Consider the following 25,488-nt stretch of genomic DNA (forward strand, 5'->3'; position numbering starts at 1 on the left):
CTCAACTCTTTTTACACATTGCAATTAATGCAATTTTTATTATTTCTTTCCACTTCCAAACAAAAATGTGGTTGGATTATTCAGCGTATGATCATCTTGTGTCATTAAATCCTGGACCTTGATAACATATATGCTTAACCATGCACACTACAGATTGATGCAAGCATGACGTCTGTGAAGGACCGAAAATTACCATGACATGGCCATAGTATGGGTCGTTTTTGCTATTGGTACAGAAACACTCTTGCTTCCCACATGAAATGAAATGAAATGAAATGATTCAATTTATTGTCATTGTCAGTGTACAGTACAGAGACAACGAAATGCATTTTTAGCATCTCCCTTGAAAGGGAGACACAGGGCGTCGCGGTGTGCCCGCGCCTGCCGCCGTAACATTCCATTACAGGCAAAGGTGGTGAAGTGTCTTGCCCAAGGACACAATGACAGTATGCACTCCAAGCGGGATTTGAACCGGCTACCCTCCGGTCGCCAGCCGAACTCTTAGCCCATTGTGCTATCTGTTCATGTTGCCACATAAGCCACATAATTTATCCACAACAAAATATACAGGTTGCAAGGCATATTATGATAATAACTATACCCATCTGACAGGTTAAACACTACACTAACTAACAAGAGATGGCCAAAGGACATAAATGCAGCAAATGTTCCTTTGGCAATATATTTAAAGGTGTCAAGACGCCACATTACCGGACATTCAGATTAGTTGTATGTGTTGTGAACAGCATGAAGATACAAAGCTTGTAAGCAACAAATTAAAAAAAAAAAATTCCATCATTCCCACTTCAGAATTAACGTTAAAATTTCAACTGAAATATCTCCTGACCAAATTTGTGATGTATATGACCAATTGTAGAAGTAAAACGTGGATAAAGACAACGTACAGCTGTGAATGTTGCTCATAAAATAACTACAGCACTGATACTCCATATTAAGAGCATTGATTTGCTGTTAAAATGAATTCTGTAATAACGTGTCAATGGTAGCAGTGACAATCGAACACTGCGGTTTTAATGTTTCACGTGTTCACAATTTAATTAATCCATCTTTATGGATTAAAACAAATAATAACATTGGGAATTAAAACACATTTGACTGCATTCCGTTATCAAACATAGTCAGTGTTCGTTCTGAAGACATTTCCAGCACAATAGGGTCGGGGGTGTGTGTGTGAATCAGTGCAGGATGGGTAGGTGGCAGTGGGGTGGGGGGGGGGGGGGGGGGGGGGGGGGGGGGGGGGGGGGGGGGGTGGTTGCGAAGGCTATCGGTGTGGATTGGATGGATTGAGGCAGGGGAATTAGTGCATGTTGGTTGGAGTAGGTAAAATTGTGAGGGGGGAGCTCGGGGAATGACAGTGGGTTGAATGGGGCGAACTTTGCAGGATGGATGGGGGGAGCAGTGCAGGATGAAAGGGAGGAACAGTGCAGATGGATGGGAAGGGGGGTCAGTACAGGATGAATTGGGGGACCAGTGTAGGATTGATGGGAAGTGGCAGGAGAATCAATGCGAGGTGGATAGGGTGATCAGTGCAGGATGAATAGATGAGGAGGGGTGGGGGGGAGCACAGGGGATGTCAGTGAGGGCTGAATAGAGGCAGGAATGGGGATCAGTGCGGGATGGAGAGGAGGGGGGCGTACGAGAGAGAGAGAGAGAGGAATGGGCAGAGGAGATGGGAAGGAAGGTCAGCGCTCCTCGGACAACACCGGCATCATCGCTCAAATCACTAAAAATATGGAGGGGACCCGGGGACAGAATATCTTGGCGGCCGCGCATGCATGCGCACGCACACACACGCACACACACACACACGCGAGGCTTCGGAGGCCCTGCGAACGGTAATTTCAGCTCAATCCAGCGCTAAATGCAGCTCAACTCTGCCTGTCTCGCATACAGCCCTATCTCAATCCACACATGGACAGGCAGAGTTGGTGCGTCGCTGGCTGTCGGCCTGGGGGCACCGCTCCTGTTTGACTCCCGGCGTCTCTGGCCTTCCACCGGGCATGGGGGGGTTCTCGGACGGGGATGGTTCAGTGGCGGTTCGGCAGCAATTGCAGCGCCGGAAACTGGGATCAATCCTGGCTGCAGTGCAGGGCTGCTGAGAGTGTTTTGGCACGTCTCCCTCCTCCAATCACCGTGCTCTACCCTCAGCCCCCCCCCCCCCCACTCCCCTCTACTACTTCCGCCTCTGACCGACACCTCCCTCCTCCAAGGGTTTGTTTTGAAACCGCCGTTGGCGGAGTGGCAGCAGCGGCCGCTAACAGCAAAGATCCTATAGCGTTATCAGGCCGGGCGGGGTGCAGGAGGAGGAGGAGATGGAGCCGCCGCTGCTGCTGTGCGGGGCCCGTCATTCGTTCCGACCCTCCATCACGCCACACTTAGCATCTTTCCCACAGTATATCTTCGGTATAAACCAAGTTGCCAAGCCGGGCAAAATGACTCGCCGTTTAGGTTGCCCGGCAGCACTTTGAGTGGTCAGTGGCACCCGGGCAACCTCTAATTTCGAGCCCTGTAGACGGCTGGGAACGGCTCTTATCTCCACCCTCACTGAGACAGTGAAGGTCACCTTCATAGGCTTCTGTATTCACAGGCTTTTGCAGATTTCTGTAGTGGCTAATATTTTAAAATGCTACCAGCATGCTGCGTACAAAATGGAGGTTATAGCTAATGTGGCTAAATAAGCTAAATAAGATGGAGGAGAACTGCACTAAGTCTTACAAGAGTGCAGAGGACATAGCCTCAGAACAAAAGGACATACCTTTGGAAAGAAGATGAGAACAAATTTCTTTAGTCAGGGTGGTGAATCTGTGGAAGTCGTCTCAAACGGCTGTGGAGGTGAAGTCGTTGGGTATTTTTAAGGTGGAGATTGACAGATTCTTGATCAGTAAGAGTGTGGAGGGTTATGGGGAGCAGTCAGGAGAATGGGTTAGGCAATAGACAACCCAGTAGGTGCAGGAGTAGGCCATTCATTCCTTCGAGCCAGCACCGCCATTCACTGTGATCATGGCTGATCATCCACAATCATTACCCCGTTCCTGCCTTCTCCCCATATCCCTTAACTCTGCTATCTGTAAGAGCTTTGAGAGGGAAAGATAGATCAGCCATGAATGAATTGTGGAGTAGACTTGATGGGCTAAATGGCTGAATTGTACTCCTGTGACTTATGAACTTACCTTCTGTCTGTTGGGAGTGGGGATAAGAAGGAATGATGGGTGGGACAAAGTGGCATATAGTAACTACAAAGAAAGTACCCTGGAGAGAGATTCCAGTCGGAACTTTTGCCCAAGTTGAAAGGTCAATGTCCAGAGGCCATAGCTTTAATGTGAGGGGGAGGGGGGCAAAGTTTAAAGGAGACATGCGGGGAATGTGAGACCACACCTGGAGTAGTCCGGTTTTGGTCCCCTAATTTGAGGACGGACATTCTTGCTATTGAGGGAGTGCAGCGTAGGTTTACAATGTTATTTCCCGGGATGGTGAGACTGTCATATGCTGAGAGAATGAAGCAGCAGAGCTTGTACACTCTAGAGTTTAGAAGGATGAGAGGGCATCTTATTGAAACATATAAGATTGTTAAGGGTTTGGACACGCTGGAGGCAGGAAACGTTCCCGATGTTGGGGAGTCCAGAACCAGGGGCCACAGTTTAAGAATAAGGGGTAAGCCATTTAGAACGAAGACGAGCAAACGCTTTTCAATTAGATCTCTCATGGCAAGTACTCAATACTTGGACGAAGAAACACTTTTTCTCACAGAGTGGTGAGTCTGGAATTCTCTGCCTCAGAGGGTGGTGGAGGCAGGCAAGAGAGAGCTGGATAGGGATCTTAAAGATAGCGGAGTCTTGGGATATGAGGAAAAGGCAGGAACGGGGTACTGATTGGGGATGATCAGCCATGATCACATTGAATGGCGGTGCTGGCTCAAAGGGCTGAATGGCCTACTCCTGCACCTATTGTCTATTGAATGTTGCCTAGATGGTGATAGATGCCTAGAATTCTCTGTCAAGGTTGGTGGTGACGATGATAGGATAGTGGTGTTTAAGAGGTTTTTGGATTTGTAGGGAAAGGGGGAGTATGAATCAGATGAGATCAGTTTATCTTGGCATCATGTTTGGCACAGACATTGTGGACCAAAGGGCTTGATCCCTTACTGTAGTATCCTATGATCTAAGTCCAATGCCACTGGAAATGAAGAAACAATTTTCATCCTTTTTCTGTTCAAATCTGGACTTCATTATCCAATGTCCCAGTCTCTCTCAAGAACCTTTTTAGAAACTGGCATATGTCCTCATACAGGTTTAACGCATCATCTATCTTCTGAGCATCATCTCGTAACTTTTTAGCTACTTCAGTTTTACTTCCTTTGCTCAGCTCAATAGAATCCTTAGTTATAGAGTAGATATCCCAGACTATAAAGAGTGCTCCCACAACTCCTGAAACAGCTCTTGTAGTTTTGGACAAAGCTAGAGGAGTTCCATAAAGCAGTTGTTTCACTTTCCCAGTTTCCAGGGCATACTGTGTTCTTTGAGCATTGTGACTCAGAGATGTTAACTTCTCAGCTAGTTTGCTAAGGCCAGGAGATTTGCGTAAGACTTGTTTGCCCATGATTGATGCTGTCAGTTTAAATGTGTTAACGCCGATGGAACCAGATTGTAATCCAGCTTTAACTTCATCAAAATACTTTTTCCTGCATTTGTTGAAAATATTCCTTTCCTCCCTAACCCCTTGTAAATATAATCTATCTTTAACTTTGGGCAAATAATTTTCCCTGTGTTTACTGGTGACTTGCTTTACTTTGCTGTTCCTTTGACAATCCCCTGTTGTGCCTTCATTACAATCACATTCGGTATTTTCTTCCTCACTAAGAAGACACAGGAACTGGAGATTACTGTCGATGGTCGTCAAGTGTGCTGATATAACTTTCCAATCATTTTTATATTGTCTGATGATCTCATCTACCCTTTTCTGCATCTTTGACCGTGTAACATATTCAGTGATGCTAGCTGTCAAGTTAGTGACAACACCAGCTCCTCCTATGCTCGCTCCCACTGCAGTGAGTATCAGGGAGCTGCCAGCAGTGAAAGGAGCAGCAATTATTCCTGCAAACGTAAGCACACCTCCTACAGCACCTGCAGAAGACCCTGTGACATTTGCAATTGTGGCACCTTTGTGATACCGATCAATACTGTTTGCAATCTCTTGTAGTTCACGTATATATCCCGTCATTCGACATTGCCACTTAGAAAACTGATTTACAAAGTGTTGTATGGTCTCTGTTCTCTTTAGTTCATGTTGGTTCCTGTTTTAAATAAAAAATATAATTTGATCTCATTTTTGCAATCACACAAATTCTTAAAATTGCAATGACAGAAACTGAACTACATCAAGACATCGATACATGAATACATATTCAGAGAAGATTAATCCTGCATCTACAGAGAAAATGTCATGGTGAAATAATGAGTGTTCAGGGCCAGTGTGTTCGTATAAAAGTGGAAGTTCTTTCCCAATGCCTCAGGTGACAGTTCTGCTCTGTTTCTAACTTAATGAAGTTAGTGAGCAAAATACAAAATGTAGAGGAGCTCAGTGGGTCAGACACCATCTGGAGAGAATGGACACGTGACATTTCATGTCAGGAAAGCATGTCATCTCCAGAGCCTGAAAAGTTTGAAACCTCACCGCAAACCGTCTGAAGAAGGGTCCTGACCTAAAACGTCACCTATCATCCATCTGAAGATGAGGCCCATCCTGAAACGTTATCAGTTTGAAGAACTATCCCGACTTGAAACGTCACCTGTCATTGGTCTGATGAAGCGACCAGACCTGAAACGTCGCCAACCGTCAGTTTTAACAAGGGCCCTGATCTCTTGCCAACGCTGTTCCCAATACAAACGTGGACTCGGGTGGGGACTGTTATGCTGATCACTTATTCTTGGTCCGCCGAGGCCTACTGGATCTTGTGGTTTATAACTCCCATTCCCATACTGATCTTTCTGTCTTGGGCCACCTCCATTGCCAGAGTGAGGCCACACGGAAATTGGAAGAACTGCACCTCATATTTTTCTTGGGTAGTTTAAAACCCAGCAGTATGAATATTGAAGTCTCAAATTTTAAATAACTTCTACTAACACGCCCCACCCTGTTGTCCCCTTCCTCCACCCTGGTTGTTTAACCAGATCTACAATTCGCAACAATGAGTCAGTTTTGAGATCACACCTTCCCTATCCAACAATTGGCCTACCAGGGAACCACCCTGCCTGAGGTCATCTGTACCGGCCCAGATTTGTCCTGGTTTTTCACACCTCCAGTTCTCATTTTCGTGTATATGAAGGGAGGATTAAACATAAAAGCCTTAAAGTCAATTTGGGAAATATTTGAACAAAATTTTGAAATTGATATTTTTAGCAACAATCGTTTTACTTCCTTTGCTCCTGGCATCAAAGCAATGGCATTCATAGAATAGAACTAATTTTGGAAAGGCCCTACGGCCCCCACAATCAAAATGTGGATTATAGAAATGACGGAGACCTTAAACGTGGAAAGAATCAGATTTTCCCTGTTGGACAAACAGGAATTATTCGTTGGAACATGGTCTCCTTTTATTGATTACTTAAAGGGTCAGAATAGTTCAGCACAGGAACCTGACTAGCACCCGGACTAAAGATTGGATGAAATGCTATACTCCGAAATGTACGAACATATCTCGAATGATGTTTTTAAACTCTAACAAATTTTTCCATTCTTCTTCAATTACCTCTTTCACTCCTCTTCCTTTTTTTTTTAATTTTAGCTTTCCTTTTCCTTCTTCTCTCTCTCTATTTCATCTATCCCTTTAGCTCTATCTAGTTATAAAAAAAAACGAAGAGGAATAGATTGGGTAGATGCAGAGAGTCTCTTGCCCAGAGTAGGGGAATCGAGGACCAGAGGACATAGGTTCAATGTGAAGGGGAAATATTTAATAGGAATCAGAGGGGTAACTTTTTCACACAAATGGTGGTGGGTGTATGGAACAAGCTGCCAGAGGAGGTAGTTGAGGCTGGGACTATTCCATTGTTTACTACAGGTGTACATGGAAAGGACCAGTTTTGAGGGATATTGACCAAGCGCAGGCAGGTGGGACTAGTGTAGCTGGGACATTGTTGGCCGGTGTGGGTGAGTTGGGTCGAAGGGTCTGTTTCCACACTGTATGACTCCATGAACTCTTGCCTCCCTCTGTATTTGAGTCTCCTGTCTGCACCGATACACATAGTGGTCCAATCTCTCCCTCTCCCTCTCCCTCTCTCATCTAACTCTGAAGCCTTTACAGGTATATTATTTGTGCTGTATATATGATTCATTTTTATCAAGTGAAATGTTTATATGTTATGCTGACAATCTTTGTTTAGGGTCAGAGGCCAATTATGACTGGTCCAGTGCTTGACCACACAGAAGCATTTTACAAACTGAATTTTATAAAGCTATTATGTTCATATCTTAGGCAGACATGAATTATAGTTCTGAAGGAAGGGGAATAGCAATGAATAAGATTAATCCCGTATTTCTAATTTTTAATGTATGACTTTGTGATGATATCTGGTCACATATGTGACACTTTGGTTCACTTTCCAAAGAATGGGCCTGCAGCATCTTGAAATGCCACCTCAATATTAATTTCACAAATCCATTTAGTGTTGCACCATCTAAATACCATGAAGAGTCTTTTAAAATTATCGTCAAAGAAGAGCCTCCAGATGGCGGGGCTGGAGCAAAGGCATTTGTAAATGAATCCATTCCGATTGGACATCTGTGAGCATTGGGCATTGTGACATCACACGATGGAATGCTCACCAACATTCTACGAGTGAGAGCTGTTTTTTTTAAACATTTGAAATTTTTTGGGGGAGGGAAGGATTTTAATCAAAATGTGTACGTAAAAATGACGTAATTTAATGAGGAGTGGATTTGCGAATGTAAAAGTGAAATGGAAAAAATCTCGGAGTTTCTGCGTGTGGTTTTGGTGGACCAAGGAATCAAAGGCCAAAATTCTAATCTGAAAAAAAAATCTGAAAATGGAATCTCACACACACGTGCACGCACGGAATCTCACACTCACAGTTTTAATATATAGATAGATAGTTTGATTTATTTGGCCCTCTTTTTTGATTACAGTTTGTACTAATGACTACGTCAATTGCTTTACTGATGACCATGACTATCTATTTATTAACGATCCTCATGGTGATTATCAAGTGTAGAAAATGACTGGTAATTTACCAGCAAAAGTGATCTGAAATTTGAGTTGTTGACATTTTCACAATTTCCTCACGTTGCATTCTTTGTTACCTGGATCCTGAAACATTTCAATTGCGCAAACCCACCTCCATCGCATTGAACTGTGATAATGGATCTGAAATACAGAAATGTTAACAAATATTAATATGTGTTGATATTACAGGGATGTATCTTATAATGAAACGTTCATGTACTGTTTCAGATCATTTGAAGTCAAGAAGTCAAGGGATATGGGGAGTTGGGGAGTTGGCAGGAACGGGGTACTGATTCTGGATGATCAGCCATGATCATATTGAATGGCGGTGCTAGCTCGGAAGGCTGAATGGCTTACTCCTGCACCTATTTTCTGTGTTTCTAAGTATCTCAAATTTCAGTTCATACAAAAGCAAAGTAATTGTTGGAAATCTGAAATATAAAGCGAAGTGTTGGAAATACTCAGAGGGCCAGGCAGCAGTTGTGTTGCTGTTTACCACAAACCTAATAATATATCCCATTTAGGAATAGTTAAGTTAATATTCTGATGAAGCAACATTGAGCTGAACTGTTAACTTTGTTTCTCTTCCATAGAGGCTGTCTGACACATCGAGCAGGTCCAGAGTTGCAGTTTCTATCAAATCTTCTGGGAAAATATGTTAAGAAATAACCAGGAAGCAGGCCAGACTGAACCTGATGATGAGTAAACCAGAATCTGACCGAAGGGAAGCATTAACTGGAATCATGGAATCCAATGACTGGGAATTCCAGGATACCTTGGCGGTTATGGTGCAACAGAGTTTACGACCATCTCACTTGTGTCATACTTTGATAAGACTTTACTATAGGTGAGGACACTGGTTATTTGAAAACGTGTTATCGGTTTTCTTTGATTGGTCACAGGTTGAACGGTGGGAATGGAGAGAGAGGTAGTGATGATCTCAGTAATTGAGCATAGAACAGTACAGCACCAGAACATATCCTTCAGCCCATGATGTCTGTGCTGAATATGATGCCAAATTAAACTAATCACTGTCTATATCTGATCCATTTCTCTCCATTCCCTGAATATCCATGTGCCTATCTAAACGCCTCTTGCCACACACATCTCCTTTAAACATTTTCATCTTAAAGTTATACCCTCTCGTCTTTGAGATTTCCAACCTGGGGAAAGGATTCTGACTGCCTCTCATAATTGTATTGATTTTTCTCATGTCATCCCTTAACCTCTGAAGTTCCAGAGAAAACAAAACAAAAAACAACATTTGTCCAACCTCTTCTTGTTGTCAAGGCAGCATCTGGTAAACCTCCTCTGCACTCTCTCCATAGTCTCCACATCCTTCCTGTAATGGGACGACCAGAACTGCACACGATGCTCCAAAGGTAGACAAACCAAATTACTGTGGCGTCATTGTGGAGCAGAGCCGTTCAGAGAGACCAGCCTTTCTCATGGAAGAGAAGGATCAGGTAGGTTGTAAATTATGAGGCAATTAGAAGTGTCAGCCAGAAGAGGATGGGTGGTGGGATGTCACAGATTGGAGGATCTGATCATGTTGGGGTTAAGGGTGGGGGAGGGAAGGTTACTGCTGAGCACAGTATGTGGAGGAACTTGAAATGCTTTAGATTTGTTTCTTGATCACTGGAAGGTCTTCCAGATGAGCACCAGTAGGCACTACAGGTTTTTTATTCAGTTTCAAAAATAAACTATATTCAAAATAAAAATATATAAAAAACAAAAACCATTCTGTCTAGACTCGAAACGTCACCCATTCCTTTTCTCGAGAGATGCTGCCTGTCCCATTGGGTTATTTTGTGTCTACGGTATAAACCAGCATCTGCAGTTCCTTCCCACATCAATAGTTCAGTAGTTCTTTATTGTCACATGTGCACAGCACAGCACAGTGAAATTCTTTTGCATAACCCACAAATTCAGTCACCATATTTTTGCAACGTTTACAAGGAAGAAAATAAAGAAAGTGTCCGAAGTCCAAAAGTCCTAAGTCAGTCGGGATGATCCATGACAAGGACCCTTGCAATCTTCTGCAGATGCTCTTTGCTACAGGATTAATGTCCTGTGAGCACTGCAAGATTAATACCCTGTTGCACCTGAATTAAAGGTATCCCTAGCACAGCGTGGTTCAAATTCCCAGCAAATCCTTCCAAAGGAGCATTGCATTTGGGGAACTAGTTCAAATGTTGGTCTTTGATGTGAAAATTGAATCGGGGTGGCTCAAGATGGGAAGTTCCACAAGGACTCGGAAATGGTTAAACTGTGATCTACTCTTGTTTCAATTGATTTTCTTACTAATAGAAACATAGAAAATAGGTGCAGAAGCAGGCCATTTGGCCCATCGAGCCAGCACCGCCATTCAATATGATCATGGCTAATCATCTATAATCAGTACCCCGTTCCTGCTTTTTCCCGAATGGCCCAATTCTATTCCCATAACTTGTGAAAGTGATCTATCTATCCCTCATATATCCCCATTCTCCCTCCTTCCCATAACCTCTGGCACCTGTACATTTCACTAATCTGTCTATCTCTGCCTTAAATATATCCACTGACTTGGCCTTCACAACCTTCTGTGGCAAAGAATTCCACAGAAGATTCCATCCTCTTCAATCTTGCATGCACTTCCTTTTCCTTTGCCATCCTTACCGCTCCTCCTCACTGCAAGATGTCAGTTCTGAACATCGATCACTGGTTCATTCACAGGATGTGGGCTTTGGTGACAACACGTGTTTATTGTCGATCCTGAACTGTTGCTGGAATGAAGAGGCAGGTAAGACTCATCTGTATATGAAAACATTAGAAATAGATGCAAGAGTCAACTATTCAGCCCCTTGCATCTGCTCCACCATTCAATAACATAATTATTGATCAGTAACTACATGGGTCTGGAGTCATATGTAGACCAGAACTGTAGAACAGTAGTTTTCTTTCCGTAAAGGACTTTGGTGAATCAAAGATAGACACAAAGTGCTGGAGAAAAGCCCCTGTCCCACTTTCCCGAGTTACTCATGAACTCCCGAGTTTCCCCCTTGATTTGAACTCAGAGAATTACGGTAATAACCAGTCGTAGGTACTCGGAGCAATTATTTTTACTCGTTGACATTTTTCAACATGTCCCGACTTACCTGATGCCCCGACTTCCTACGGCTACCAATACGAGCCGCTACGAAGCATCTACGGACTCCTACGAGCTTGCTACCGACATTCCTCGAGTTCGAATCAAGGGGAACTCTGGGGACAGTTCGTGATTAACTCTGGAAAGTGGGACAGGGGCTTTATTCAGCAGGTCAGGCAGCATCTCTGGAGAAAAAGGATGGGTGACATTTCGGGTCGGGACTCTTCAGACTGCTGGAGCCGCAGGCAAGTGCCAAGGAACACATGTGGCTGTGGCAGCGAGTCAAGTTAAAACACGGAGAGCAGGAAGAATCACAGTGGGAGAGAAGTGAGAGGATGTTGCAGAATTCTCAGACTTGGTGAACCAGATGGGATATTCAAACCAGCTGCCAATTTAATTTAATTTTTTGAATTCAAATTTTCAGCTGCACCAGTGGGATTCGATTGATGATGTATATAGATGAATAGTTTAAACCTCTGATTATTAGTCCAGGAACATAACCACATTGGTCTGCCCTGCTGCATGATTCATGGCGCTGACACAAATAAATATTGTGCCAATATGATTAGATTGCCCAGTCCAGGTCATTTGTCTTCAGACCACATGAATTCAAGATCTGAGTTTGATAGGTATGGTGAGGGTGACTTCCCTTTACTTTATGGCAGCATTTGACGAGTTGGACGTCAAGCAGCCCTGGTAACAGCAAAGTCAATGGATATTAGATTGAATACAATTGAGTGGTTCAAGTCCTACCTCAGACAAATGAAGATTGATGTGGCTGTGGAAGGACAATCACCAGAGCATCAGGACATTACTACAGAGATTCAGGGCAAGCTGGCAAACTGAACCAAAGAACCATGGTAATATGCAGCAGAGGATGATGCGAGGGGGTTGTTTAACGACTGGATGCCTGTGACTAGTGGTGTCCCACAAGGATCCGAACTGATGCTATTACTGATTGTAATGTATGTAAAGAACTTTATTCCTCAGAGTGTAGGAGGCTGAGGGGTGACCTTATAGAGGTGTATGACATAATGAGTGGATTAGATATGGTGACTACACAGTGTCTTTTACCCAGAATAGGGGAATCAAGAACCAGAGGACAACGTTTTCAGCTGAGAGGAGAAAGATTTAATAGGAACCTGAAGGGTAACCTTTTCACACATTGGGTGTGGTATATGGAAAGAGCTGCAGAGTGGTAGTTGTCAGGTCCGAGGATGATATTTAAAAGGCATGGCTAATACAGCGGAGAGAGACACCAAATGATGGAGTAACTCAGCAACATCTTGTACAACAGTAACATAACATCTCGTTCTATACTCAATACCCTGATCGATGAAGGGCAACGTGCCGATAGCCTTCTTGATCGCCCTATCTACCTGTGACTCCACTTTCAAGGAATTATGTTCCTGCTCTCCTACATCCTAGAATCCTAGTGTCGACAACTCTACCCAGAGCACTGCCATTCACTGTGAAGGTCCTGCTGTAGTTTAACTTCCCAAAGTGCAACACCTCATACTTATCTGCATTAAACTCCATTAGCCATTCCTCAGCCCACTTGTCCAACTGATCAAGAACCTGATGTACTTTTTCATAATCATCTTCACTGTCTACAATACCACCCACTTGACTGTGATCTACAACCATGTTGACCATCCCTAATCAGCACCAGTCTATCCAAATATTTTTTTTCTAATCGCTCTTAATAATCTCCAGTTACTTGCCTACCACAGATGTTAGGTTTACTGGTCTATAGCTCCCAGACTTCTCCTTGCAGCCCTTCTTAAATGGAGGCAAAACATCAGCAGCCCCCCTGTCCCCCAGTACATTTGTCTAACTGAGCAGCACGGTGGCGCAGTGGTAGAGTTGCTGCTTTACAGCGCTTGCAGCGCCAGAGACCTGGATTCGATCCCGACCACGGGTGGTGTCTGTACGGAGTTTGTACATTCTCCCTGCGACCACGTGGGTTTTCTCCAAGGTCTTCGGTTTCCTTCCACACTTCAAAGACCGTACAGGTATGCAGGTAAATTGGCTTGGTATATGTTTAAATTGTCCCTAGTGTGTGTAGGGTAGTGTTAATGTGTGGGGATCGCAGGTCGGTGCAGACACAGTGGGCCGAAGGGCCTGTTTCTGTGCTGTATCTCTAGACTAAACTAAAACTAATGATGATTCATATATCTCAGCCAGGGTCCGTGCAATATCCGACAAAAGCCCGGGAGATTTGTCTTCCTCCATACCTTAGGACGTTCAGCATGTCCTCGACTGTAACACTGACTGTTCTCAAGACACTTCCATTAACTGTCCCAAGTTCCCCAGTCTTCATGTCTTTCTCCACAGTAAAAACAGGAGAAATACTCCTTGAGGATTTTACCCATCTCCTGTAGCTCCACACGGAGATGACTCCTTTGGTTTCTAAGGGCCCTATTTTCTCTCTAGTCACCCTCTTTCTCTCTACCTTAATGTTAATCGCCAGAACTACCTCCTGTCCTTATTTGGTCAATGCTCACTGGTACCTTTAGTTGAACAGGGCCCTGGTGAGACCACATCTGGAGTATTGTGGAAACATAGAAAATAGGAGCAGGCGGTCATTCGAGCCAGCACCGCCATTCATTGTGATCATGGCTGATCGTCCCCTATCAATACCCTGTGCCTGCCTTCTCCCCATATCCCTTGATGCCACTAGCTCCTAGAGCTCTATCTAACTCTCTTAAATCCATCCAGTGATTGGCCTCCACTGCCCTCTATGGCAAGGGAATTCCACAAATTCACAACTCTCTGGGTGAAAACGTTTTTTCTCACCTGTCTTAAATGGCTTCCCCTTTATTCTAAGACTGGCCCCTGGTTCTGGACCCACCCAACATTGGGAACATTTTTCCTGCATCTAGCTTGTCCAGTCCTTTTATAATTTTATATGTTTCTATAAGATACCCCATCATCCTTCTAAATTCCAGTGAATACAAGCCTAGTCTTTTCAAGCTTTCCTCATATGACAGTCCCGCCATCCCAGGGATCAATCTCATGAACCTATGCTGCACGGCCACAATCACAAGGATGTCCTTCCTCAAATTAGGAGACCAAAACTGAACGCAATACTCGAGATGAGGTCTCACCAGAGCCCTATAGAACTGCAGAAGAACCTCTTTACTTCTATACTGAAATCCTCTTGTTATGAAGGCCAACATTCCATTAGCTTTCTTCACTGCCTGCTGTACCTGCACGCCGTCTTTCAGTGACTGGTGTACAAGGACGCCCAGGTCTCGCTGCACCTCCCCCTTGCCAAACCAAACCCAATATGAGATAATCTGCCCCCTTATTTTTGCCGCCAAAGTGGATAACCTTCCATTTATCTATATTATACTGTATCTGCCATGCATCTGCCCACTCACTCAACCTGTCCAGGTCACCCTGCAACCTCCTAACATCCTCTTCACAGTTTACACTGCCATCCAGTTTTGTGTCATCCACAAACTTGCTAGTGTTGCTCATAATTCCCTCTTCCAAATCATTAATATATATGGTAAACAGTTGCGGCCCCAACACCGAGCCTTGCGGCACTCCACTCGCCACTGCCTGCCATTCTGAAAAGGGCCCGTTCACTCCTACTCTTTGCTTCCGGTCTGCCAACCAATTTTCTATCCATGTCAACACCCTACCCCCAATACCATGTGCTCTAATTTTAGTCACCAGTCTCCCGTGCGGGACCTTATCAAAGGCTTTCTGAAAGTCTAGATACACTACATCCACTGGCACCCCTTCATTCATTTTACTTGTTACTTTATTGGGCTGACTGTAGACACAAAAAGCTGGAGTAACTCAGCGGGACAGGCAGAATCTCTGGAGAGAAGTTAATGTGTGATGTTTCTGGTCGAGACCCTTCTTCAGACTTGCCTAAAGGGTCTGTTACCGTGCTGTATGACACTAATCAGGCCCTTTGGCCCACCATGTCCATATATCCTTGCCCATATACATTAATTCATTTGCCTGCATTAGATTTGTATCCTTCCATGCATTACAGAGCAGAATCATGAGCAGGACCTTCAAGACTGTAATCTCTGCATTGCTTCTGGTGTCACATGCTCCTGAATATAGGAATACATAGATAGGCCAGATGAATGTGTGGCCAAAGGGATGGTGTAAGAGAGATGGTTGGATGTTGGGACATAGACATTTCTGGAGGGGGTGCAGCCTATACAAGCAGGTAAGTTTGTACCTGAATGGGGCAAGGTCCAATATCCTTGCTGGCAGTTTTACTCCTATTGTTGGGAAGGTTTGAAACTAATTTGGTCGGGGGAAATGGAACTAGATGTGTGATTGGGGGTAAGTTTAAGTCAAATGTAGAAACACTAGGTCAATCATTAGGTAGAACAGACATGGGAATTATGTAGTGGCTGTATCTCAGTAAGTTTCAGTTTGGGTTTAAATCTCAGCAGCATCAGTTTGACTTCACAATCCCTCCCAACACGGCCACTCCCACTCTACCTGGCCCTCCTTCTATACCTCCGTCGTGGCAATCCTACAGCTGCTGCCGATGTCCGTCCCCTCTCTTGTCCTTACCTCTCACTAGAGTTATGTCTGTGGCTCCGATCACACGATCTCACCGCTCACACTCTGCCAAAAATAACATTGGAAGGTGAGTGAACTGAACACCAGAGACAGCACTGGTTAAGGGTAACACAGACCAATAGACAGCAAAATGCACAGTTACTGATTACCAGCTCCTTCCTTCAGTGTCCCGGACAGGGGAGTGGCTGCTTCAGGTTGTCGGTTTGACTCCTGCCCAGGCTGTGTCTTGTTTTACTGAGAGCTTGAGTACTTTCAGTTTCACCACAATCACACCCTTGGCTTGTCACAGTAATCATGTGACTGTCTCTAAGGGGTTTGATTTGTGTAACAAGTAGCGGATGGGGATTATTGATGAGGAAGTACAATGAGATCTAGGTGAATTATAGGCCTATTGCGTTAACATCCAACATATGTAAGGTAATGGAAAAAATGGTAAATGAAAGGTTAACATATTATGTAGAAAATAAAGGATATTTATCCAATTATCAGAGTGGTTTTAGAAAGGGGAGAAACACCATGGATCCAGCTATATGTTTAGAACATGAAATTAGGAGAGCACAAATTAACAGAGAAAGTGTAGTAGCTGTACTTTTGATATTGAGAAAGCATATGATATGATGTGGGGAGAAGGGTTATTAGTGAAACTAGGTAAATTGGGGATTAAAGGTCGTATATTTAAATTGATTAAGGATTTTTTATTTGGGAGGTCAATACATGTCCGAGTTGGAAACCAATACTCAGGAACATTAGATATTGAAAATGGAACACCTCAAGGGAGCATAATAATCCTTTACTAATTTTAGTAATGATAAATGATGTATATGAAGAAATTGTAAATGAAATGGGAGTTTCACTGTTTGCTGATGATGGGGGCAATCTGGAAAAGGGGGAGAAATGTGAAGTTTATTGTGCAGAAACTACAGAGGGCTATAATAAAGGTACAATAGTGGTCATATAAATGGGGATTCAAATTTTCTGTGGAAAAGACAAAGATAGTGTTTTTTACTAAGAAGAAAATTGGTAGTGAGGTAAAACTAAAATTATATAACCAGGAATTGGAGAGAGTAAAATACTATACATTTTTAGGTTTATGGTTTGATGAGAGGATTACATGGATGGTTCATATTCAGAAAAGTGGACAAATGTAAGAAGATACTTAATGTAATGAGATGTTTAGTTGGATGTGATTGGGGGGAAGATAGAACAGCTTTGAAGGCTATATACACTGGGTTAATTAGATCTGTGTTAGATTATGGTGTTGTGGTGTATGGGTCCGCATCAAGTACTTTTCTTAAGAAAATAGACAACATTCAATATCGGGCATTGAGAATATGTACTGGTGCAATAAAAACAACTCCAACAGCAGCATTACAGGTTGAAATGGGGGAGATGCCTCTAGAGATGAGAAGGATACAGCTTTCATTGAATTACTGGATTAACCTACAGGGCCACAGTCAAGAACACCCAGCACAAGTTACTGTCAAACCATGCTGGGAAAAGGAGAGAAGGGAAACAACAAGTTTTGGATGGACAGTGACCCAGAGAGCATTACAAATCAGCATAGCACAATTAAATGTGGTTCCAACGGTTCCATTACCTTCAATTCCACCTTGGATACTTCCAGATACAACAGTAGACTTTACAATATTAGAACAGAAAAACAAGGATAAACAGCATATGTATAATTCAGTCATCATACAGGAATACATTGACAGATACTAAGGGATCAGGGGGTATGGAGAAAATGATAATACATTTGTATTGTATAAAAGGCAGGTGCAGGATACTGAGTTGGATGATCAGCCATGATCATATTAAGTGGTGGTGCAGGCTCGAAAGGGCCGAATGGCCTACTCCTGCACCTATTTTCTATGTTTCTATCAGTAACTACATGGGTCTGGAGTCATATGTAGACCAGAACTGTAGAATAGTAGTTTTCTTTCCGTAAAGGACTTTGGTGAACCAAAGGTAGACACAAAGTGCTGGATTTAGATCCCTGTCCCACTTTCCCGAGTTACTCACGAACTCCCGAGTTTCCCCCTTGATTCGAAGGACGAATCACAGTGGGAGAGAAGTGAGAGGATGTTGCAGAAATCTCAGACTTGGTGAACCACATGGGATATTCAAACCAATTTTATTTAATTTTTTGAATTCAAATTTTCAGCTGCACCAGTGGGATTCGATTGATGTATGTGGATTAATAGTTTGAACCTCTGATTATTAGTCCAGGAACATAACCGCATTGGTCTGCCCTGCTGCATGATTCATATATAAATAAATAAATACTGTGCCAATATGATCAGATTGCCCAGTCCAGATCATTTGCTTTCAGACCACATGAATTCAAGAGCTGAATTTGAGAGGTATGGTGAGAGTGACTACTTCATGGCAGCATTTGACTGAGTTTGACGTCAAGAAGCCCTGGTAACAGCAAAGTCAATGGATATTAGGTTGAATACAATTGAGTGGTTCAAGTCCTACCTCAGACAAATTAAGATTGATGTGGCTGTGGAAGGACAATCACCAGAGCCCCAGGACATTACTACAGATATGCAGCAGAGGATGAAGCAAGGGGCTTGTTTTTGCGACTGGATGCCCGTGACTAGTGGTGTCCTACAAGGATCCGTGCTGGGGCTCTTACTGATTGTAATGTATGTAAAGGACTTTATTCCTCAGAGTGTAGAAGGCTGAGGAGTGACCTTATAGAGGTGTATGACACCATGAGGGGATTAGATATGGTGACTACACAGTGTCTTTTACCCAGAATAGGGGAATCAAGAACCAGAGGACAACGTTTTCAGTTGAGAGGAGAAAGATTTAATAGGGACCTGAAGGGTAACCTTTTCACACATTGGGTGTGGTATATGGAAAGAGCTGCAGAGTGGTAGTTGTCAGGTCCGAGGATGATATTTAAAAGGCATGGATAATACAGCAAAGAGAGACACCAAATGATGGAGTAACTCAGCAATGTCTTGTTTCCCTGACCGATGAAGGGCAACGAAGGGCTACTTGATCACCCTATCTACCTGTGACGCCACTTTCAAGGAATTATGTACCTGCTCTCTTAGATCCTAGAATCCTAGCGTCTACAACACTACCCAGAGCACTGCCATTCACTGTGAAGGTCCTGCTGTAGTTTAACTTCGCAAAGTGCAACACCTCATACTTATCTGCATCAAACTCCATTAGCCTTTCCTCAGCCCACTTGTCCAACTGATCAAGAACCTGATGTAATTTTTCATAACCATCTTCGCTGTCTACAATACCACCCACTTTACTGTGATCTACAACCATGTTGACCATCCCTAATCAGCACCAGTCTATCCATTTTTTTTTCTAATCCCTCTTAATAATCTCCAGTTACTTGCCTACCACGGATGTTAGGCTTATTGGTCTATAGCTCCCAGACTTTTCCTTGCAGCCCTTCTTAAATGGAGGCAAAATATTAGCAGCCCCCCCTATCCCTCGGTACATTTGTCTAACTGTGAGCAGCACGGTGGCGCAGTGGTAGAGTTGCTGCTTTACAGCGCTTGCAGTGCCAGAGACCTGGATTCGATCCCGACCACGGGTGCTGTCTGTACGGAGTTTGTACATTCTCCCTGCGACCACGTGGGTTTTCTCCAAGATCTTCGGTTTCCTTCCACACTCCAAAGACGTACAGGTATGCAGGTAAATTGGTTTGGAATATGTTTAAATTGTCCCTAGTGTGTAGTGTGTGTAGAGTAGTGTTAATGTGTGGGGATCGCAGGTCAGTGCAGACACGGTGGGCCGATGGGCCTGTTTCTGAGCTGTATTCTAGACTAAACTAAAACTAATGATGATTCATATATCTCAGCCAGGGTCCGATCAATATCCGACAAAAGCATGTGAGATTTGACTTCCTCCATACCCTAGGACGTTCAGCATCTCCTCAACTGTAATACTAAAAACTGATTCTCACGTTGCGAGTTGACACAAGAGGTACCCCGAGTGAAAGACTCGTGGTTGTGTACGAGATTGCAAGTGTATGATCAAGAGTTTAACCGAGTTCCCACGGGTATGACAAGTTTGCCGTTTACTTGTCATTTCTGCGATGTTCCAAATTCGTCTCCCGAGTTACTCTTGAGCCAATCCTGATTGAAGGTTTGTTTTAATAAGCAACAGTGTTATGTTTTAATAAGCAACAGTGTTAAAGAAGACCTCTCCATCCTGTGGCTTTGTTTTAAAGATAGAATTCAGCGCGGCCGCATCTATTGATGTGACCTACAAAGGGGAAATGCGCACCATCCAGTGCCAGAGCATTTATACTTATGATTTGTTTGAAACACACAGGTTTGATATGTTTTAATTGAATTTACTGCCATGTCTACACACTGCGGGGAGACTGGAGATGAAATCTTTGAATGTGGACGGATGTGCACATTAGATTGTTGTTAGACAGAGCTCGGGGTTCGCCTCCTGAGCTGCTTTGGTGCCCAGGCGTGAGTTGAGGTGGAGAGAGGTTGGGGGTGGCGTCATTAATCTGGCTGGGGTGACATGGCTCTTGGGTTAGGCTTGGATCATTCTCTGTGGGATGATCTTACAGTGCGGGGGACAAGTGTAGGGGAGGTGTACTGACTGTGTGGGCAGACACTTTGGACGTGATTGCCCATCAGTCTCAAAAGCAGCTGTGTCTCCCTGTCCCTGGGATAGCAGGGGGCGATCAAACAGCACAATACCCCCCTCCCCCTCCACGCCAACACGAAGGGCAACGATCCCTAGGCTTTAGCATCAGGAACAGCGGGCAGGCGACAATCACCTGCCATAACGCAAGAGAGATCATGCACTGTTGTAGGTCTCCTTTGCACGTCGGTGTTTCTGTCTTTCTCCATTCATTGTTGGCCCTATCTGTCACCACCCCCACCTACACCCCTCTGCTTCCCGGCCATGTGTGTGACCCCTTCCCTCTCCTCTCCAGCTCCCCGCCCATTGCACCAGCACGGGGGCTTTGCACTGTCTTCACGTCGGCGATGCCAGCAGGTCAGCGTCAGTCGCCCCGGGGCAGCCGCTCCCTTCAGTTTCCCAGGGGGTCGGGACGGGACTGGAATTGGGAGGGAAAGGTGGGGGGGATGGGTGGGTTAGGTGAGCAGGAGAGTGGGGTTGTTTGCAGTTGCAGAGGGAGGGGGCAAGGGCGGTACAGTTCCCAGTCTCAGCTCGTGTCCAGGGGGTTGGCCGGAGACGTCAGGACCAACGGGACACCGACCCCCAGGCCCACCAGCTCTGGCGGTGGGCGAACTGCCACTTGTCGCCGTAGCGGCCCATAAGGGAGCGGGGTCCTCTGGAGTTGGAGCGGGGCTGGGCTAGAGTTGCTGTTGACTGTGGGTCTCTGGGTTCTCTGTGCTTGCAGTGGGCCTGGGGGTCAGTGTCCCGTTGGTCCTGACGTCTCCGGCCACCCCCCTGGACAGGAGCTGAGACTGGGAACTGCTGAGTTAAAGAGTTCCCACGGTAGATGCACGATACACTAAGGTAAACACACGGGCCACTACGTTCTTACAACGAGTTAAAATGTTTCAATTCTTAACCACAAGAGTAAAATTGACTCGTGGAAAATTTTAAACATGTTTGATTTTTTGCAAGAGTTGACAAGTTTCACGAGTACCTGCCGTTAGCGCCACAAGTCTCTAAGTTGCGTCCACGAGTTCCGTACGTTAATCGTACGTTATTACCACGAGTTTTAACTCGGGGTACCTCTTGTGCCAACTCGCAATGTGAGACTCAGCTATGACTGTTCTCAAGGCACTTCCATTAACTGTCTCAAGTTCCCCAGTCTTCATGTCTTTCTCCACAGTAAAAACAGGAGAAATACTCCTTGAGGATTTTACCCATCTCCTGTAGCTCCACACGGAGATGACTGCTTTGGTTTCTAAGGGCCCTATTTTCTCTCTAGTCACCCTCTTTCTCTCTACCTTAATGTTAATCGCCAGAACTACCTCCTACCCCTATTTGGTCAATGCTCACTGGTACCTTTATTGTCACATGTACCGAGATACAGTGAAATTCATTTTTACATACAGTTTAGTAAAAGTAGTATTATACATGGCACATCTTAGATACAATACATGCATAGCAATAGTATACTGAGACAGCATACAAGGAGTTGCCATGTTTTGATGCCATTTTCCAGTCCTTTTCATGATATCCTTATTAGTCTTGCAGGTGCCTGCAATATCCTGACATATTTGCTCTTCGAATTCCCTTTTACTATTTTGGAACCTGTAGTACACTCCTAACAAGGCGATCATCCCCTTTTCATTTCTCAGCAATGCCTCACTGGACGAACAGTCAATTTTGGACTACAGCTTTAACATTCACCTTAATCAATGAAGCAACATCCCCTCCTTGTGGTTGGTCCACGACAGATCATTGTTAATATTAACGCCAAGGATAATGTTCTGGCACCATATCACTAATCTCCATCTCCTTCCTGTACTCTTATTATTGTTCGTGATTCGACCCACCACAGTGGTGTTGTCTGCAAAATTGTAGATGGAATTAGAGCTGAATTGACCATACATTTGTAAGTGTAATGGGTGTATAGTATGGGGCTGATCCTTGAGGTAACAGGTGTTCATGTTATTGTGGAGGAGGAGTTGTCATCTATCCTCAGAGATTAAAATCTGAGGGCCAGAAAGTTGCAGACCCAGTGGCAGAGCTGATTCCTAGGTCCTGGAATTTGGAAGGGATTTTGGTGTTGAAAGCAGAGTTGTAATCAATAGTCTGACCTTGTTGTCTCGATGTTCCAGAAATGAGTTTAGGGCCAGGAAGATGGCGGTTAATGTGCGCCATCACCGGTCTCTCAATGCACTTTATAACGTTGGGGTCTCAACCCAAAATGTCATCCATTCTTTATCCAAACATGCTGCTTGTCCCGCTGAGCTGTCCAGCATTTGTGTCTATCGTGATGTTGGATGTCAGAGCCACTGGACGGTAGTCATTAAGACACACTGCTATACTTAAAGGAAGGTAGGTCAAAATTACAAATTGAATTTGACTCTTGGCAAGTAGGTAGACACAACATGCTGGAGTAACTCAGCGGGACAGGCAGCGTCTCTGAAGAGGAGGAATGTGTGACGTTTTGGGTCGAGACCCTTCTTCAGACTTAGATTTAAACCAGCATCTGCAGTTCTTTCCTACACATATTGTATTTTGGTATGTCAAACCAAGTCAGGACTTGCACAATAAATGGTAGAGCCCTGGGGCACGTTGCAGACAAGGAGATCTGGTAATAAAGGCACATGATTCCCTAAAAGTATCGAGTGGGATGGACATTGTGATCAAGAAAGCATTTGGCATGCTTGCCTTCATTGGAAATGGATTTGAATAGAAAGGTTGGTACACCATACTGCAGTTGTACATATCGCTGGTGAGACCATACTTTGGAGTACAGTGTGCATTTCTCATCACCAGCCATAGTAAGGATAGCATTGTTGAAAGAATAGCATTATTTAATTACGGGCTAATAATGGGAAAAAAGCTTATACTTAAATTCTGGAAAAATGCGCCCACACCAACAATAAAAATGTGGATATCAAATATGTTTGAAACATTACATCTGGAAGAGATGAGATTCCTCTTAGCAGGTAAAGCAGACCAATTCCAAAAGACGTGGTCTATGTTTCTGGACCTATTACAAGTATGAGGTGCAATAGTAATTTAAATAAATAAATAAATAGTATCAGGACCTGGTAACGGGAGGTAAAACATCAAAAACAGACTTGGTTGGTAGTCCCCTTTCTGCGGAGTTTAATGTTATAATAGAGCGATTGTTCCTATTTTCTTTTTCTTTCTTTTCTAGGGTCTATTTTCTCACTTTACTTCCTTCTCTAACTTCTTTTCTAAGGGCTTTCTTTTCCCAACACTCTTGCACTTCACGACTCTTGCGCACTTTCTTTACTTTCCTTACTTCTATCTTTTTCTTAAAGCTCCAAAACAAAATGAAGCGGTACAAAAAATGTATTAAGATATATGTGTTGTGTAGTATTGTAATTTACCGTACTTCTAATAAAAATAAAATTAAAAAAAAAAAAAAAAAAGCATTGTTGAAAGAGTGTAAAACAGATTCACCATAATGTTACTTGGTTAGCGGGCTTGAGATATTGGAAGATTTTGGATAGATCGGATCTTTTTTCTTGTAGTGTAGGAGGCGAGGGCTTAAATAGTATTTTTCCCAGGATAGAGGATTGAGGGTGGGGGGCATAGGTTATGATGAAAGGAGAAATATTTTAGATTAACCTCAGGAGCAACCTTTTCACTCAGAGGGTAGTTAGAGGGCATGGACAAGGTGGGCTGAAGGGCTGTTCCCGTGCTGTACAGGTCTATGACTTATAGGGTTATGCTCCAAATCATTAAAAAACATTGTCAGCTGAAGTATTGTGCAATTTAAATTACCATAAGAAATATGCGTCTGAAAGTGGCAACACAAGTTCATAGAGTGGTAAAGAAGGTATATGGTTTGCTTGGCTTCATCGTTGAGGCACATTGAGTATAAGAATCAGAAAATCATGAATTGTCTTTCCACTGACTGGATAGCACGCAACAAATGCTTTTCACTGTACCACTGTAAACATGTCTGCTCTATGAAAGGTTTAGAGTATTGTTTGCAGTGTAGGGAAGGGTTTGCAGAGGGGTGAAGAGGTTGAAGGCACCTCCCTCCCCTTTCTTGATCTCCCAGTGTCCATCACTACCACTGATGTCTATTAAAAACTCACTGACTCCCACAACTATCTCAACTACACTTTTTGCCACCCGGCTTCCTGCAAATACTCTATCCCCTACTCCCAATTCCTCCATCTACGCCATATCTGGGCCTAAGATGAGGTCTTCGATACCAGGTGTCCTCAGTCTTCCCTCCCTCCCTTCCTCCCTCCGTTTCCTTTCATGAAGCCACTTTTTTGCCCATACATTTTTTATTAACTATCTCTCTGTGGATCCCATACGTTCTAACCTTCCTGGGCAGCTGACCACACTGAACCTAATGTGGGTGTAGCAAACATTTGGCAATGCTCCAACATTGTAAACAAAAATATGTCAGTTTTGATTTTTTTTTAAATAGAGCAACAGCATGAAAATGCCAACATTTGCAACTACCCTCATACCACATACAACCCCGACTTGGGAGTACACTGTCACACATCATCGCCACCAGATCTATATCCAACATCACTGAGAGGTCCTTGACCAGCAGCACGTTTCACTTTAGGTTTATTATTGTCATGTGTAACGAGGTTCATGAAAAGCTTTGTTTTTCATGCCATCCGAACAGATCAGGTATACCTTACACGCATACAATCAAGTCTAACTCAAATACAATAGATAGAGCAAAAAGGAAGATCAAGAGTGCAGAATATAGTTCTCAGCATTGTAGCACGATAGCTGTATAGACAAAATCCATTCAAATGGTTTAACAAATCGACTCACCACCACCTTCTCCAGGGCAATTTGAAATAGGAAGCAAAATCCCGATGAAACACTGACCTGGAAAATAAAGAAAAACAAACAGGTCTGTATGTAATAGGCCAACTTT

At 43.8% G+C, this 25,488-nt stretch overlaps 1 protein-coding gene across 7 annotated transcripts; it reads right to left on the bottom strand.

Annotated features, from left to right (window-relative positions):
- Window positions 1–1,580: 1,580 nt before the first annotated feature.
- Window positions 1,581–25,488, bottom strand: LOC129694763 (uncharacterized). Of its 7 annotated transcripts, XM_055631516.1 has the most exons (5): window positions 16,097–16,526; window positions 15,939–15,992; window positions 10,916–11,022; window positions 8,266–8,398; window positions 1,581–5,311 (listed from the first exon to the last, which is right to left on the bottom strand). In XM_055631516.1, exons 4-5 carry the CDS (start codon window positions 8,322–8,324, stop codon window positions 4,231–4,233), a joined length of 1,140 nt encoding a protein of 379 aa, XP_055487491.1. In that variant the 5' UTR covers window positions 8,325–8,398; window positions 10,916–11,022; window positions 15,939–15,992; window positions 16,097–16,526; the 3' UTR covers window positions 1,581–4,230. The 7 variants fall into 7 exon arrangements, with proteins under 7 accessions (XP_055487491.1, XP_055487496.1, XP_055487492.1 ...); XM_055631521.1 differs by lacking the exon at window positions 10,916–11,022; XM_055631517.1 differs by having other exon boundaries at window positions 15,864–16,526.

Source organism: Leucoraja erinacea, unplaced genomic scaffold (genome assembly GCF_028641065.1).
Source record: "Leucoraja erinacea ecotype New England unplaced genomic scaffold, Leri_hhj_1 Leri_786S, whole genome shotgun sequence".
In the NCBI taxonomy this organism is placed as follows: Eukaryota; Metazoa; Chordata; class Chondrichthyes; order Rajiformes; family Rajidae; genus Leucoraja; species Leucoraja erinaceus.